This window comes from Strongylocentrotus purpuratus, unplaced genomic scaffold (genome assembly GCF_000002235.5).
Source record: "Strongylocentrotus purpuratus isolate Spur 01 unplaced genomic scaffold, Spur_5.0 spur5_scaffold_4, whole genome shotgun sequence".
Lineage (NCBI taxonomy): Eukaryota > Metazoa > Echinodermata > Echinoidea > Camarodonta > Strongylocentrotidae > Strongylocentrotus > Strongylocentrotus purpuratus.
Genome location: NW_022145610.1, coordinates 9,341,760 through 9,360,571, shown reverse-complemented (window position 1 = coordinate 9,360,571; position 18,812 = coordinate 9,341,760). Strand labels below are relative to the sequence as shown.

General features: G+C 42.1%; 1 protein-coding gene across 1 annotated transcript in view; it reads right to left on the bottom strand.

Annotated features, from left to right (window-relative positions):
* The window catches only part of LOC578501, a 32,065-nt gene extending 14,658 nt beyond the window's left edge, over nucleotides 1-17,407 (bottom strand). The window contains exons 1-2 of the mRNA XM_778665.5: nucleotides 7,181-17,407; nucleotides 458-771 (exon numbers count right to left, since the gene is read on the bottom strand). Of these exons, the coding sequence (XP_783758.5) occupies nucleotides 458-771; nucleotides 7,181-17,392 (10,526 nt within the window). The 5' untranslated portion in view covers nucleotides 17,393-17,407. The remainder of the gene's footprint in view (nucleotides 1-457; nucleotides 772-7,180) is intronic.
* Nucleotides 17,408-18,812: the final 1,405 nt, after the last annotated feature.

Genomic DNA, 18,812 nt, shown 5'->3' with positions numbered 1-18,812 from the left:
CTCTCTGTCAAAATAGGTTCTCAGAAATATTTGGTTTATTTCAATCAGAATCAGATATTGTGCAAGATTATGATGTTTAATTTGTATCAGCCCACAATATACTCATCTCCCTTTCACTATCTTTCTGGCGCCCATCTTCTTCTCAACCCCCCCCCCCCCCCCCTTACCTCAAACTCTCTCTCTCTCTCTCTCTCTCTCATCATCTCTCAGTCTCTATATTTCTTTCCTTCTCTCTCTCTTTCTATCTCTTCCTTTCTCTTCCTTTTCCTTCATATTTCCACCTCTCCCTTTCTCCAGCCTCAATGTTTCTTTATCTCACTCTAATTACATGTGACCTTAATATCTTCTATCCCTCGACTCGCTCTAGGGTGTATTCATTATTACGAATTTCAAGCAATATTCGTTTCCCCTACTTCAATAACATGCGGGAAACAATGATAACAATTGCAACACTCACCTATACGCCTCTTCCACACTCGAGAAAGCGAGCAGCACCGCGCCTCTCCCGTGAGCAAAGTAGCCATTCCTGGCGATCTTGGACAACCCTTCCTGTAAGGTCTCATTGTACCGACTGTGGTAAATGACATGTTTGCAGAGACTGTTGACGCGTCCGTACAGGCACTTCTTCTTGTGGCGACCCCAGTGGGCCTTGCGGCAGTCCCGTGAACAGTAGTAGGTGTAGCAGTTGTGGCAGGTCTTGTAGGTCTTCCGGGCTTCCCGAAGCTCCCTGATCTTGCTGCATCTCTTGTAGCTGCACTTCACCATAATTACCTACGAAACAAGGAAAGAACGTAATGAAATCACCGAGCCATTTCTCAAAATGCTTTATATAACCATATTGTAAGTAATAAATCCAATATTGTGTTATTTAAAGGAAACATTGTTGTTAAAAACTTAAATTATGCCATAGCAATATAGATGAAGTTAGTTGTTTGAGTAGTAACAAAGGCTGAAAGCTTTTCTACTTGAGAGTCTAACAAAACAGAAATATACCGAATAAAGACAATGCTTGGAGCCAGAAGGGCGTTTACTCAAATACTTAAACACAGACTCAACGGACTACATTAATGTTTTCTTTTCTCAAACACAAACAAACGGACATGTATGACGATGATGTACACAGTCATTTGCGGACACTTTTAAAGTATTCCCCTACATCGCATGTTCTCAAAACCTTTTGTTTAAGTCAGCGATAATTTAATGTCATTATTTCATTACCCTGTTGACTTTTGTATTTTCCATAGATATCAAGCTTGGATAATGTTCACACATTTCAATATGAGATGCACAAGGCTAATGAAATTTATAGATATGTATACGTGTAAGTGTACTTGGAATAGTTCTATTATCATCGTTATATTTAAATATAGAAATAGTACATTCTTAAGTTACAAAAGTAATGGCATTTGTCACATTTTCCTGTTGATACACAGATATTAATATCAGAGATATAGTAAAGATCCTGCGATCATATTTTCGCTCTCGAACAGCTGAGCATGTGACCTTTGACATAAAGAATCAACGGCGGATCACAGGGAGGGATTCAGGAGCAGCCCAGCCCCTCAGAATATTCGAACAAAAATATGTTACTCCCAACCCCGCCCCCCCCCCCCTCCCCCTCCCCCTTCCCCATTTCAGAGTATATAGTCAACTACTTATGAGCATGAACGTGATACATGGGTTTATTAAATTAGGCGCTCCAGGGTTTGGGGCACTCGCCCCCCCCCCCCCTATCACAACAACCTCTACTTCCCACTCCAGCCCACTCCTCACCCCTCCATCACCACCTCTATTACGAAACCTTTGATCCGCCACTGGTTAAGAATAACAACATAAATGACAGACGGCTATAATTGTCGAAGTGAAACTCGATGCAGATGAAAATGAATACATCGACATGTAATTAGAATAGTGCAGTCAACTGGAAAACAATTTCAGACAACATATCGATTCAAAGACTCACTGTAGATCTTTTACACAAAATAATTACAGTAGGCATATAGACATGCATGCCCACGAAGTTGCAGAAAGATAAGACGAAATATATGATGAAAGATGTGTAGTTGTCATCGTAGTACAATTAAGTAAAAAGTACAGGAAAACGATACCATCGACAAGACTAGAGTCTTTACAGTAATTTAATAATGAGACAATGTGAGGATGCAAGAGATGGACAAATAAGTAACTAAACGCTTTAAATTTAGAGAATAATTTACAACAAAAATATAAAACATAGAGATCATAATAATATTTTAGTCACAATGAGATAAAAAGAGAAGACAATAATTGAAAGAAACTAGGAGAAACGAAGAGTTGCTTTACGTTCGTCATGAAAAAATGTGCAAAGACACTAATTAACCATAGAATATAAGAATAACGATTTGCATGTAATTAGTGTGAAAACAGTAACAAATGTGATTTGTTACAACGTTGAAACGTGGTAAGTGATTATTGTATGAACTTGAAAAAGCACTAATGCATGTAGTGTCTGAGGTGCCCTAAAAAAACTACATGTATGACTGTCAATGTGCGCAATATATGAATAAATCATATGGTGCTAAATTATTTGTATCAGAACCCCGCACTCAAGTGTGACTAAATTCATCTACCGATTTGTCATATGTCCGATTTATCTACTTTATTTATGTAGATGTATTATGGGAAGGCACTGTGTATAGTGTGTGCTATAAAATAACTCATTACACAATGGAACTGAATACGCCTTTAAAATGCAATGATTCACGGACTACATGTATGTATACGGTGTTTTGTACCCAATCTCACCCCCTCACAGAATAGCTTTGTAAAGACCACGTATTGGTGTGGGGAGGCCCTGACGCATTATATACAATGAACAAATGTAGGTTGAGAACAAAAGAAGACATGTAAATAGGAACTCTTCTAGACGCTATACAGACGCTGTGAATAATGATGAGAAACAGTAATATGTATGCCTCCTTGGAAGCAGCATGGACGAATGCGTGTATACATGTAGACAGTTGACTAATGACATCTCCCTGCTAAGATGTACATGTATATGTGCAGAGAGAGGGGGCATACACAAGTTTATGATACGGAGTGTAAAGAGTATATTATGTTTATTATTATATATATATATATATATATATATATACAATTAGTTCAAATCATGTAACCATGTATAGAGTGACCAATTTTACTTGTGCAAAAGTGTACAGAGTATATATATATATATATATATATATATATAATGAAAAATTGTCATCGACGAGAAAGGGGGAGGCCCTCGAAAATTTGAAAATTGAATTAAAAAGTTGGCATAAAATACATTTCTCTCTCTCTTTGTTTCAAACCTCAGTTAAAGTAATACGAAGAATATGTGACATGGGTGTGATATAGAGAGATGAATGAACGTGAATGAAAGATGTTTATGTAATTGTACAGAGAGAGAAAGAGAGAGAGCATCATGCACAATTTGTCATGTAGACTGACCAATTTTACTTTCAGAACTGTAAGGAGAGCACAACCACGACAACATAACGACTACATATGTAAATGACACGAGTTATTTGAAAGAGAGAATTGCATTCAAGTGAACCATGGAGAAGAAAATCCAGAAAAAACAAGGAGAGAGAGAAAGACGGAGTGATAGATATCGTCTGCTGGTGAACTAGAAGGACGTTTCATGTAACTCAATGAAAATTTGGTGAAATACAGCCCTTCTAGATTTCAGCAGACGACAACCGACTTGTTTATGACTGAGGACAAATATTTGACTAGGACATCACGTACAGCGAAGGCACCGTTGTCATGGTAACTTACTCGACCTCGGAAGAACTAAGATTATTGACATCCTAGGAAAGGTCACGTGGCATGTGTGGATAATGTAATAAACATGGAATAATGTGATTGGTTTTTACTTTTGACTGTTGTAATGTAAGACAGGTCATACAACTGTTTGTTATAATTATGTACATACATGTACATGTATGTACCAGATTTAAATATGCAAAGAAATGTAACGACTGTCTATACATGTAGCGTGCATATGTACAAAACTGCAATGTCTGTTCCCCAACCTGAATGTTTTCTGACTAATCTTAAACAATTAACCTATCATGGCCTTATTCTTGGAGACAAGGAGTTAGGAAGGTATTTTTAGATGAGTCATGACTAGAAAAAGATACACCTCCGCAAAATATTTTGTGTCTTTTCCCTCGAAAGTTGGTCTATTGATTCAAATACAAATATCTACGATTCGTCATTCGATACACTGTAGTACAATAAACTGAACGAGCATCTGTGCAATACGCCTATTCAAGTGATATGCCCTTCTTCTATACCTCAATTTACACAATACACCTGCAGTTATCTGCGTGCATATTTAACGAACGATGAATCTCGGTACAAACACGGTTATACTGCTAAAACTCAGACGGAATATTATGTACCACGAGTTATATTATTAGTTATCATAAATCTGGTTTTCAATTACAATGCCTTTCATTTATATACCCCTCTATACAAAATACACCTGCAATTATCTGCGTGCATATTTAACGAATGACTATAAATCGCGCTAAACACACGGATGTATATACTAGCTAAAACTCAATGCGGAATATTATATACCACGAGTAATATTATTAGTCATCATCGTCAATCTGTATTTTCATTACAATGCAAATCAACTCTAGAATTGGCGCTTTTTCGTAAGTAATGCTGCTGGTATTAACGATGGCTGTAATGAATTTACATGTAAAAACAATTATTACAGTGTATATTTCACCAATATCTTTTCTTATACAATAATAAATATGGACATCTGTATATATGTTACACTGTATATTTCACATTGTCATGGTTATTTTTGACGATTGGCGAAAAGAATCAAATTGAATGATTGCACCATTATTGTACACAGAGAAGTAAACAACGAGTGAGTACATGTACCATGTTATTCAAGAATGGGAGGCCTTCTTATAACCAAAAGGCCTACTACAAATAACTAACCCTTTTTCTGGTAATATAATAATTTATACATACAAAATCCTTGTCAACCATGTAATCAGGCTTTTTTTTTTAATCAACCATGTACATGTACACGAAGTTAGGAATTCAACATGAATATATTGCATTGATTTGTTTATTTACGGAGCGCATAATTCTTATGTATATTTGCATTGGCAAAATTAACACAGATGGCCTTCCCAGTAAAATCTACCTGGTCCAGTATGTTTGTTATTGGCTTTGTCCTGCGAACCACAAACAGAATTTTCTCCCAGACTGAGTGTTAACAATAGCTTTGCTTAATCGCATTTGAATCTAAAGAAGGGAATTAGATTTAATGCTGGCAGGGGAGCATTCCCGACAGTTAACTGCATTTCGGTAGCTAGATTTGTACGTAATGTATAAGCAGGGAGTTGGAATGAATATATATAAGAGTATACCATAAAATATGCATAGTATACTATACATGTTAGGTCCATGTTACATGTACGTATATTCGAGGCATTTGCTTGGTATAATACACACTAGATACCATGATACTATTGTAGTTGTATTTTCTCAGTTCACGAAAAGGTATACAGTTAACAACTAAATTATTCATAGCCCTTGTAAATTTGATGTTTTTGTGCATATATTAACTCTAGAATGAAAGGGGTGGACTAGTTGAAGTAGGGACTTTGTTGATATGATCAGTGAAAAAAATACATTGGGGCTCGGGGCGAATTAGCCCCCGAAATACCAAAAAGAGCCCCCAAAAGTCATAAAAAGAGCCCCCAAAATTTGCATAGAGTTCAATGCAAAACAAATTAAAGAGTTTTATTTTCATGCAAGCAAGCTGGAAGAGTAGCCCCCGGAATTTTGTTAGTATTTTTTCCCTGGATATGATTAGATGTAAGCTTTAATATGTCACATTCTCAAGGAAAATAAATCGGGACAAATCAATTTTCGCTTAATACATTTCAAAACTTGGTATTAAAGGGTATGAATAATTTTAGTTGTTAACTATATGTGTACAGGCTATTAGAGAATCTTTTACAAGTACACATGTATTTCCTAATCCATGTATCAATTTGTATATCCCCTGCTTAGCTGATTAAATTGGCCTGCGGCAACAATAACAGTATTCAATCGATACAATAATGTAATGTAATACGTATGGGTACTCCAAGCATATACGTATGTCTAACTCTTTACGATGGGTGTATTCCATTATCGCGGGTAGTCTTTAAAAAAAGTTAAATGACTTGAATTTGGTAGATCGATGAAAAGTCAGTAATAAAATTTGATTATACTCAGTAGTACATATATGTTGTATTTGTTTCAGTCGTTTTAGCACTTTTTTCTTCATGTGACTGAATCTCCGTTCGCTTTTATATTTTATCTGTCTTTGCCAGAATAAAATGGAGTCGTGTGTAGCGCATGTAGATCGAAATCAACGATCTTTGTATTATACTATCTAAATTTGTAATATCGAATGATTAAGAACAAAATGATGTCTATACTGCTAGAAAAAATGAAATCCAATTCATGCATTTTGATAGCACGAACAAATTCGAGAAAAACATATAGATTGTGTCAAATAAACATTATTCCCACAATCGGCTTTGGAGTATAATAGATAACTTGAGATCATTTAAGTAGCACAATAAAATACATATGCAACATTTTGTGAATATTATACTGCGAGTTAATGGTAATGATGTACAGTTTACACAGATTGTTAAATATTAGATGAAAGTGTTAGGAACATTTATGACGGGCAATCAAGGCATAGTTGTTATGATAAGACAGATGGGTTATGAGAGACAACAAAAATAGAAGATTATATATGAAAAATGATCAGATATGTAGAATGAACTCTACATAGATAATGAATGAAGTTAAATAAAATAGATCTGTAGGAATTGTATATGTACAACAAAGTTTGGTCACTTTGATGTAAATAATTCACTTTACTTTAAGGAAAATATAATGTAGTAAATATGGGTATCACTCTCCAACAATTATTTGATGTAAAATCTTACTGGGAAACAGTAAATTCAGACACATTAATATCGTGTAAAGTGTTCTTGAAAATTTTGAAAGATGTCTGCATTATGATTTTATCTCATCGTCTGCATGGCATTGTAAAAGACATCGTAATATAAAACATTAATAAAAGAAAGGAGAAAAAATTGAAATATAGACTTACCTCTTCCGATATGTCTGATAGTCCTCCTCGACTCCTGGTTATATTCCTCGCCTCGTCATCCTGTCCATCATTGATCACGATGGACTTCAGTATCCTCTTCCCTCCTGACGTCACCCTCTGACTCGCCACCTTCCTTTCCCTCGCCTCGACGTCGTCCTGCGAGATCACCGTCTCCAGCGAGCTGTCGCTCTCACTCACCGACTGGTCCGACGTGGTCGTCATCGACATCGAAGAGGCGTCCATGTAGGAGGAATACTCCGTGAATGAATTACTGGGAGAACGACTGGTGGATAGGCCTAGCAGACTATCCACTATCTCTTCCATGGTCACGGAAGGGGGTTGGACGCCGCCGGCGTATCGGGCGTCGTCCAGGTTTTGGAAACTCGACGACATCGCACGTTGATCCCATGAAGCGCTGACGGTGACATCGTATTGGTCAGCGCTGGTGTCGGTGACGGTGATATGGGGTTGGTTGACGAGTGAGGCGGTGATTTGGGGATTCGAACTCCTGATCATCGTCGAGGGCGATGAAGATCCAGCGAAATATCGTTGATCATGATTCGTTGGCGAGTGCAAGAGGGGTATATCTCGACTTGAATACTGCGACGCTTGGTTCCATTCATTATTGTTATTGCCATTATTATTATTATAGTAAGTGTCAGTGTTCATATTTCTGGGTAATGTAGCTTCATCGTCTCCATGGTAACCAGAGTACTCATATGGTTGACGACGGGAGTGGTCAATGTCGACTTCTCTTTGGTGATGGTAGTCAATAGGGGAACTAGCTGAACTTGAAGAAGTAGCTGGGTGTGAGGAGTTATCTCTTATGTTAACTTCAGGTGGTGGAGGGGGTGGAAGGGGAGAGCTGTCCCGGCTGTTGTAGTATCCTTCTGGTGGGGGAGGTGGTGGAAGGGGCGAGCTTGAGGTGGCTGAACTGTAGTATTCTTGTGGCGGTGGTGGTGGTGGTGGTGGTGGTGGAGATGGAAGCGGTGGGGACACACACGCCTCTTGTTGTTGGGTGCTCACTGCTGAGATGTAAAACATAGCCGATCCACCGATTCGCTCATCCTTTTGCACTGCATACTCATAAGGATCTTCCTCATCACCCACCGATCTACTCCTCTCTCTTTTTGCTTCTTCTCTATCACCATGAACTGGGAGAATGTACTCCTCCTGGTTCCCTCCAACCAAGTCCTCCGCGGAATGAATATCTTCATCAGGAGAAGCTCGCCTATAAAGGGCTGGGTTCATTGGCAGGGCAAACTCACTAGTCCTCACATCTTTATGAATTTCGTCACCGATGCTGAAAGACAAGTCATGTCGGAGGGGGGCACTAAAAGACGACGTAATCGGCTGGAATCCTGGCGTCGGCTCCGTTGAATCGATGGGCAATTCAGAAAATGACCAGGATGAATGCACTGGGACGGATGGGGAGACACTGGGTGCCGGAGAAAACCCAGTCCGAAGTCGGGCCTCTCGCGTGAACGACATCCTTGTCGAGCTCGTGGGTTGAGCAAAGAAACGATGTCCAGTTGGAGTAGGAGGTCCACTCATAATCTGACGGGGTTTGTGATTACGATACGCGGGGAGACTTCGAATATCTCCGCTCATAATCTGCTTGAAATGCGATGATTTTCGATACCAAGTGGGCAGTTCCATGCGCTTCAGAGTTTCCCTCATACGAGCGAGTTGCTTCGCAATCACACCACCCGAGCTTTCTCGCCAGTCAGACTGAGTAGCATCCGCATCGTACTCGAGATTTGGTCCCGGAGTAAGAGAGCGTTTACCCTTTCGTCTTGCTACCTCAAACGGTACAGTGAGCTCAGTTGTAATACTGTCGGTATCAGAATCATGAGCTGATGTAGAATGTCTCGGATCAGGACTTCTATTTGTAGCTTCCTCCCATGGTTGTATAACTTTATGATCCTTTGTATTTCCGGCTGCATACTCGTCACCCGACTCCACTTGAGAAGTTGGTTGTTTATTCGAATTATCACTAGATCTGCCTGCTATAATATCCGCAATGACATCAAGATTGTCCTTGGCACTCACAGAAAGCCGCAAATTAGGAATAGGAGCTAAACGGGGGGCTCTTTTTACTGAAATCGGTTGTTCTGCTGTGCAAACTGACTCTTGTTTATTTTTCTCTTCAATGAATACCTTGGGAGGCAAGTCCTTTTTGTCGGGTTGTTTTGCAAACTGATCATCTCTTTGTTTCGGTCGAATAGTTCGCTCACTGATTATTTCCTCGGTCCGCTCAGTCTCGGTGACGACAAGTACTCTTTCTGATCTCCAGTCTGCCAGCGAGGTTTCCATAAACACGTCGTCGGTATCCCCGGCCGACCATCGGCGATCTCGAGCGCCCAAATCGACTGGAGTTTTCTCACTAGCCTCCTTTCCAGACAAAGGCTTATCTCTCGCATGTTGATTCTGCCCTTGTTTGACAGCGTCATTATCAGGCGGGCAAGGTTCGCTGACGATTAGCTTCGGAACAGCGTCACTTGGAGACGGAGCATGCGTAGTAGAAGCTGAAGTGGTGGAGCTAGGTATTTTAGCATCAGAGGGTGACGAATGCATCGGCTGGGTATTCGCATCACGTGATGAAATACTTGATGAATACTTCCATGAGCTTGGTTTAGGTGGCACAGGCGGGGGACCAGCTCTACCTGAAGGTTTTTGCAATTTTGGTTTGGCTGGTGAGACCTCGCCACTCTTGGACCTTTGGGTCACAAACTGTTGGTAAGAATTCATGAAATCAATAGGATCGGGAGAGGGATCGCGTCCCGAAGATGACGATGGTGGCGACGCCGCTTCATGTCTATCATTCTCGCCGACATCGTCCAAGAGTTCGTCATCGCTTTGGACAATCTTAGCTTTCTTAACAAAGCTCTGCTCCCTCTTCAATGGAGACACGACTTTAGTTTCATCTTCGTCCTCCTCCTCATCGTCGTCATCGTTGTCATCATCATCATCATCCTCATCCTCGTCACTTTCCTCCTCACTACTAGAAGAATCTTCATTCTCAGACGAGCTGAATTGGTTTTCCCTTACATCATCCTCAATATGTATATTGGGTTCAGAGTCCAAGTTTGCTTCGAGATTAGGCTCTGGTGTTTGTATTGGCATACTCGTATCGATGATTGGCCTATCTTCAAGACTCTGAAACAAACTGATATTTTTCTTCACCGGTTCAAGACGCTCTGCAACCACTTCTCCTTGTTGGGTCACTTCAGGGCTTTTAGATGGCGTAGATGCGTACTCTTGTTTCGTCCAATCAAAGAGCGGCTCATTGTCAAATGTGTATGATGATCCTTCTTTGTCGGGAACAAAATTCTGAGACTGGTTTTGATGATATGGCATTGCCCGTTGCCCAAAATCTTTGGATTGGTTTTGATTGTATGGCGTAGCTTGTTGCTCTAAATTATGGGTGGGGTCTCGAGGAAACGGCGTCGTTTGTTGCTCGAAGTTTTTAGGTTGGCCTTGATGATGCTCAACAATTTGGGTGTGGTCCTGATCATATGGCGTTGCTCGTTGCTCGAAACCTTTGGACTGGTCTTGGTAATATGGCGTTTCCTGTTGCTCAAAATATTGGTTTGGGTCTTGATAATACGGCGTTGCTTCATCCTCAAACTTTTGGGGCTCGTCTTGATAGTATCGTGTCTCTTGTTGCGGAATATTCTGCAACTGGCCTTGATACGGCGTTGCTTGATACTGGAAATGTTGGGGCTTGTCTTGATAGTATGTTGTCACTTTTTGCTGAATTATCTGCGATTGGCCTTGATATGGAGCTGCTTCACTTGCTTGTTTCTCAAAATCTTTGGACTGGTCTTGGTAATATGGTATCTCTTGTTGCTGAATATTCTGAGACTGTCCTTGATTAAACGGCTGCGGCTGATGATCATATCCATATCCATTGTGAGAAGATGACTGATATTGAGGATTAACATCTTCATTTTCCCCGCGTGATTCACTAACCGGTTGGCAATCAACGACTTTAACCGGTTCGTTGTCGACAGATGACACCGGTTCTGACACCTGTTCCGATTCAAAGCCGGATTCTGGTTCAGCATTATACTCAGGTTCTGGCAGGGGTTCATGTTCGTGTTCATCGTGTTGGTATACAGGTGGAGCAGGCTTTGTTTGATGTCCCCATAGTCCGATCACAAAAGCCCCTCCAGCAGTCCTTGTGACAACTGGAGCGTTTTCATCCACCGTAGCAGTATTATCCTCTTCACTTTCTACCTCATTTTCTTCTCTTTCGATGTAGCCGTCTTTTGTTAGCTCATAAAAAGGATCTTCCTTTTGTCTCGTTTCCTCTTCACTTGGATCATCAGCAGGGAATTGCTTGGTATCAACAATTTCAGGTTGCACGCGAGGTACAGAATTTTCTCCAGGCATTTCACTTGGAATATCAGCTTTAGGAACGTAATTCCTCGTTGATGGCAGCTCAAGCAAATATTCTTTCTCAAAGTGATAAGGGATGTCCGTTTCTTTGGATTGCTTGTTAGAGATGACGGTTTCGTCGCTACTCCTTACATCATCACTAGTAAACTCAGATCGCTCATGGTCGCTAGGGTATTGCCCCCACATCCTGGGCTCCTGCTCAAGTTCAACAATCTCGACCATTTTGCTGTCACTGGGCCCTCTCCTATCAAACCCATTGTTCCATTCGTTTGGCTGGCCATGATGATAATCTTCTAATGTAAATGTTCTATGAGCAGGTGCTACTTCTTCACGTTCAGGATCAAACCTGTCATCAATGAGGGTTTCCTTCTTCGCTTGGACACCCGCTGTGAAGCCATCCCCACCTGGCCAATCTGCACCAGTCGATGTTGATTCGTACGATGATGTGGGTGTGATGCTATTGTTATACAACTGTCTGTCGCCTACAGATGGTGTTGGTTTTTCATGTTGAGAGTTAAAGCTGAGATCTTTGAGTTGAGCTTCATAGACGGGTGTCCCAATGTAAGGCATCTCAACGACTTGCACTGCAGGGCTGACACCGGCTTTGCTACCATCTTCAGGCTCCAGGGTGATGTCACTGCTCACATCTTCGAAAGATGATGAATTACTTGGGACATACACACGCACCGCATCTCCTCGATAGGGTTGGATTGAAGAATATGCAGGCATTACGTGTATGGTTTCATTATCCTCATCCTCATTTTCTAAAGTCCTTTCCGTTTCAACATCTTCATCATCACTTTCGCTGCTTTCATCATCATCGTCGTCGTCGCTGTCCTCATGTTGGTCGGTGAGACTCCTCTGGTAATCATCACCATCACTTGTATATGACAGTGTCCCAGTAACTGTGCTATGTTCTCTGGAATAGCCTGCTTCGGATTCTTCTGGAATTGTTTCGAGTGTCGGATAAACCGGCAGTTCATCATCTTCTCTGTAATAAACGACATCTACAGGTTCGGGCATAGCTTGCATCAGCATCACTTCGGGAGGCAGAGGAAACTCATTATTATCCATAGGCGCCTCCACAGGTTCATCCTCGTCAGAATATGATGCAGATTCACTGGCATTGTGTGTCTGTGTCTGTGACTGCATTTCGTGGTCTGGTGGAGAATAATTGTGTATTTCATGAGGAGGTTGATGGTACTCCTTCTCCTCATTCATCTCATAAGTTGGTGAACTGTAATCGTATATAGGGTTATCCGGTTCTGCTGGTTCAGCATCAAAATGAACCCTTGGTCGAGCCATTCCCATGTCAACAAATTTTGTCGTCACCCCTCCAAACTCTAATGATTGAACCTCACGCGGTAAATCAGCAGTCTGGCATTCCGCAGATTCTGTGTCAACTTTACGAGGCTCGGAAGTCGGTTCAATATCCATATCATGGGTCAGATCGTCGGTTTGTATTTCAATTTCCATGGTTTGAATTTCTTTTTTTACAGGTTCGGCTTCGGTTTGCATGGTTTGAATTTCGGTTTCCACAGTCTGGATTTCGGTTCGCATTGTCTGGGGTGGCGGAGAACCGACAGCGGCATCAGATGGGCTAGGGTCACGTAGCTCTTCATTTGATGTCTGAATCGAAATAGAGTTAGGTTTCGGTTCCAATGACGTTTCATACATGATAAGATCAAGATCAACTTGAGAGCTGAAATCGTGGTTCGGGCGAGTTTGAACCCCCGTTGACATCATCTCGGCTGGGAAGTCTTCATACGTGATTTGGACAGCCAAATTCGATTCGGATTTGGTTCGACTTGTCTGTGCCGTGGACGAGGACAACGGAGGCGGGGAAAGTTCTGTCCTTGGGGCAGGTTGAAAGCTTTGGGCAGGTTGCAAGCTTTGGGCAGGTTGAAAGCTTGAAGTAGGTTGAGCACTCTTGAAAGAAAGATCAGATTCAGATTTCGACTGTGCAACAGTGCGGCAAGTATTGGAATGATAAAAGACTCTGCCTGGCAGCGAGTGTTTAGTGAATGCATCAGCGCTAACGTTGGGTTGTCTTCCGGCTTCTCTTCCGGAAAGGTTCAAGTCTGATCTTGTGTAAGACACTGCTGGTGACATGGCAGGTGGATAACGGATTATTTGAAAGGATGGCTGGGCGAGGGGCAAGGGCTCATCATCTTCATCTTCTGAGGATGGCGTTCGGTTAGCTCCCCTTCGTGTAGAGTCATCATCCATTTCCGGATCACTCGACTCAGACTCGGTTTCATTCGGTTCGGTGTCGGGTTCTGCAGAGAAAACCGTCTCCTTGCCGGTTATATATCCCCTACTGGTAACCGGCGCCCTAGCTTGCTGATCATCTACATGTATCACAATATTGGTGTTTTCATCACGCTTTCGTCTCCCACTTCTCACTCGAGGCTCTTTATCCAAAGCGATGATGGATAGCATGCTATTATCATCGTCGGAATCACGGAAGAAGTTATCATCATCATCACTCTGTAGTATAACAGATGGCTCAGCCAAGCTATTAGCACTCACCCTCCCCGTCAGAGAGAAGTATGCATGCTGAGGCGGAGGTCTATGGCTCTCATCCCTAGGGGCTTGATGTTGAAGATTTGGTTGCTGTTCTTGCAACACATGTGAAGGTTGATGTTGCTGCCTTTGTTGATTTTGTTGTGTCTGCTGCTGTTGCTGTGGATCTTCATAGGCCTCTGTTAACTGGGTTTGTATGCGCCTTCTCACATGTGGTGCAGAAGTGATTTGAAAAGTGTCTACTCCTGGCGTTGTTCTTTCGACTCTTGGATGTTGCTCTTCATGCCTTATCGGTTCAGGCTCTCGTCTGGCGGGCTGAGGCTCTGGCCTTGCCGGTTGAGACTGGGGTTCTGCGCCCAGAGTAGTTTCCTTCAATCCTTTCCGAGGCTTTGGCTTAGGCTGGGGTTGTATGTTTTCTGCTCCTTGTAATTGGATGTTCCCTTCATTTGCTAGCCTCTGAGCTCTCCGTCCTTTAATCTTCTTCTGTTTCACTTCAGTGGCTACTTTCGCTGATTCCTGTCTGACGAATTTCATGTCACGTTCACGTTCTAGTTCCTCACCAGGCTCCCAATAAAAACAAGTTTCTTTCATTTTGGTGGGAGGCGGATTGTAGCCACTGTCACTGCTTTTGGAGGAACCTGAAACGTCCTGGTCAGACTTGTTGTCGATGCCAAGAGAAGTACGTTTTGCTGGAATTGGCGGTTGCAGCAATTTTTGAAACAGGTCTTTTTGTGTCGGAATAACCTCTTTCTCCCTTTGCTGTGACTGGTAAGTGGGTGGAGTTTGCCTACCAGAGGCCATATTTGGCAAACTATTTGTTTTAGATTCGTGAACACCTTGGTTGTGAGAACCTGACAGAGGAGCAACTTGTTGCTGCATTTGATGTTGCTGCTGGATCATCCTATCTTGTTGAGTCTTTCGGGGTAAAGAATGTTGCTTCACCTCCTGTTGTTGGTGAGGATATTGTTGCTGCTGTTGGTGACGGTTCGGTTGATGTTTCTGCTGTTGATGGTTATGTTGTGGATGTTGCTGATGTTGTTGCTGATGTTGTTGCTGTCGTTGACGGTGCTGGGTTTGTTGCTGCCTCTGTTGCTGTGGCTGATGGGGAGCAGCTTGGGGTTGTGACCTGCCTGGGTGATGAACTCTGACATCTCCCACAGCATAGTGTGACTCAAATTGTGGTTGCACATGTTTTTTCTCGGGGTGACTTTGAACCCTTCTCCTTACCCCTCTAGGATCCCGATCAGGCAAAGGAGGGGGCACATTGTCACCACCCATTGATCTTGAATGTTGCTTCGGATGTTGTATGTGTGGAGGGTGCCGAGAGTGTTGTTGCTGCTGACGACTCTGTGGAACCCCTCTGCTTGGTGCCTGTTGTGGATGTTGTGGGTGGCCTTGAAAGTGTTTGTCTTGTTGCCTCTGTTTATTATCCCTTTGGGGTTGCTGAGGGGCAGCCAAAACATTCTGTCTCATTTCCCGCGGAATCGTTCCTTCCCGAGGAAGAGTTCCTCCTCGGGGAAGGGTTGAGGGAGGAATTCCTCTTGGATCTTCTCTTGGATTTTGCCTCTGGTGAGGAATTTGACGATGCGGTACTCGAGGGTGTGCTTCATTCTGACTATGCAGCGTAGACGTCGATGAAATTGAATGTCTACTTGTGGCGTCATTCATTCCAGGAGGGAACACCAGAGGGGCTCCTCCTTGCCCCGCTCCTTGCCCCCCTGGCGGGGCGCTCCTCTCATGGCGGAGATTGAAAATCAGCTGCTGCTCCTCGGGTGTTAAACCCTGCACTGAAGGTGCCTGTATTGACACCGTAGATGCTAAGCTTTGTTGAGACACAGCTGGGGAGGGGCCACGACGCATCCCTGGCGAATGAGGTGGGTGCAACCCACCCCCATTTAGCTGACCCCTTTGGTGGTGCACATCAGCTTGCCCAACATATTTCCTTGGATGTTTATAATGCGACTCGTCATCCTCCATCCCATTCCTATGTTGTATTTCAGAATATTGGATAGGTGAGGGATATCTCCCTTCAACTTCAGTAGCGTTATTGCTATAACCTCTCCTAAGCGTTCCTCCTCGACCAACATTAGCATAAATGGGTTGCATACCAACATTTCCATGATCACGCATAAAATTACCATTTTTTTCAAAGGGACCGTAAAATAATTTATCAATCCTTTCCAGTGATTCCTGTGATTTTGTACCCTGTCTACTTTTGTCTGCTTTCATGTTTTTCAGGATACTTTTAGGCACAGGAGCGTTAGGATCATCTTCCATCACGGCAATTTTAACCGCTTTTTTCCTCTTCTTCGTATCCTTACCGTCTCTCCTTCTCGCATCAGCTTCGTCATGTTTTCTCTGCGCCCCAACTGAGCGAACAATGACCACCCGTTTCTGGGGCTTCGGCCCGAACAACGACGACATTTCGCTGGCACTGCTAGCACTGTTAATTTCCAAACTTGTCTCACAAACAATATCACTATCCGCTTTACTTAAAACATCCTCCTCCTTCTGATCGCTAGAAAGATTTCCAATATATCCATATGGATCCGAGTCAGGCGTTGTCACTCGTCTTTCCTCGTTTGAATCATGCGAAACATGGCCGTTGATATTCCCAAATGTTATAACGTTCGGTATGGATCGTCTATTGACACAGTTTGTATGAGGCGCTGTCGTCCGTGTACTTTGCCCCGTACAACTCAACGACTGTGCGGGGTTATTGTTATTGACGGCCGTCACATTGGGACCGCCTATTGTTGAGGGAGCGGTTAAGCATAACGGCTTCCCAGACGCGATTGCAGGCGTTTCTGTATTGTTGTTATCACAATAAATGAACGAGTTATTAGTCACTGGCAAGATGTGGGTGACACCTGGTGGTTCCTTTACCACGATGGAGTATCTTCCGTTGCTCCCTAAAATCGCAAAGTAGCGCGCGTTGGTGATGATGTGGCTGCGACGCGGCTTCGTCGCTACGGAGATGTTATCGAGGTCATCGACATCAATCGTCGGATGCTGAGGGGGCGAATGATACTGATGATGAGCAGGTTGCAGTCGTGGTCGTGCTGAGATGAGCGGTGATGCCTCCCTGCTGGCCAACGGCTCCACCTCCTCGACGATGCTCTCGAGAAAGAATGGCCATAGTCGAGCTCGTTTACCAACTCCGACTAACCCCGGTATTGACTTTCCACCCAGATTCTTGAATAAGTCATCGTCACTGTTTGCACATAGGTCCTGGTAGTCTTCATGTTCAAGTATTGCGCGATACTCCTCTAAAGCATGCATGCTATAGCTCCTTCGTCCCCTCTCCTCTCTTCCATCACCTCAATTTAACCAAATCAAAAATAGTTTTCTCTTTATGACCTGCAACGGTAATAAATAATCATGTTTTTTGCTCCAGTGTGATGAACACACACGTAATGCACTATCATCTATAATACGCCATCTACTACGCCTCCGATACAGACTTGTAGAGGAAAAGCTTTTTATGCCCGCCATCTGCCCTCTCGCTCGCTCCTGATTGGTCGATAAATCTTACTCTCATCATCGATTTCTTTCCATCTCATTAACATAATGCAACTCATCAATGTAAAATCGGATTCCATGCCTGCACCGGAGGCTGTCAGATTCATACGCTTTTCATGAGGACACTCAATTTCTTGCAGGGCATTTCCATGATAGAGCCAGTCTCCCATATAAGGAAATCACATTATCATACACAAAATATTGATTGATTGATTGATTGATTTTTATTCGACAAGCTTCCAACATACAACAATATACAATAATAACAGATCAAAAAAAAGTCAGCTTGAACAGGATAACCCACGAAAGCTCGAGAGCTTATTTCCAGTGGGGTCCCTTACAGACATGTATAAAATTAATAAGTTAAAATAGTAATATTTACAGACAGATAAGAAAATTAAAAGAACTACTTATTAAAGATAATAATAATAACAACATTAAACTGATGATAGAAATGATATTAAGTACAAGAAGAAAAAGAAGAAGGAGAAGAAGAAAAAGAGGAGAAGGAAGAAGAGGAAAATAATGATGAATTTGTAGAAATTCTATAACGTACGAAAACATAAGTATATACAACATGAAAAAGTATGAACCGACAGAAGAATAAAAATTTCAATCATATAACATGTCATTCACTTCTCTTCTCTGACTGTCAAGTATTAGGTATTCCTTTAATTTCCTCTTAAAATGATCATAGTTTCCTATTTCTTTTACACCATTGGGAAGGGAATTCCAATGTTTTATGGCATTGTAATAAAACGAATTTCCAATACTACCTACTCTTTCAGGTAAGTTAAAGTTGAATCGTCTATTTCTTGTATTATAATCATGTACGTCAGTAACAAGATCGAAGTTGGATCGAATATAATGATTCGACCTAGTATGGTATATTTTATGCACATCCTCAATGTACATGCAACACCTCGGCTAATTATGCTCTCAAAATTTGGCTTTGGGCGTCGCATGCGTAATTGATTGAAAGTGGATTGAAAAAGGCTGCTCCGAATGTAATTAGCTAATTAATCCGTTTCACAAAGCAAAATCGCTCTATTAATAAACGAAGCATGGTGAACTACAATTTTTTATTCGTGTCCCCTAATCCAAATACACTTTACACAGTGAAGCAACTGGAAATTCAATGGAGTTTTTTATCTTGTAAAAAAAAACTCCATATTGATTG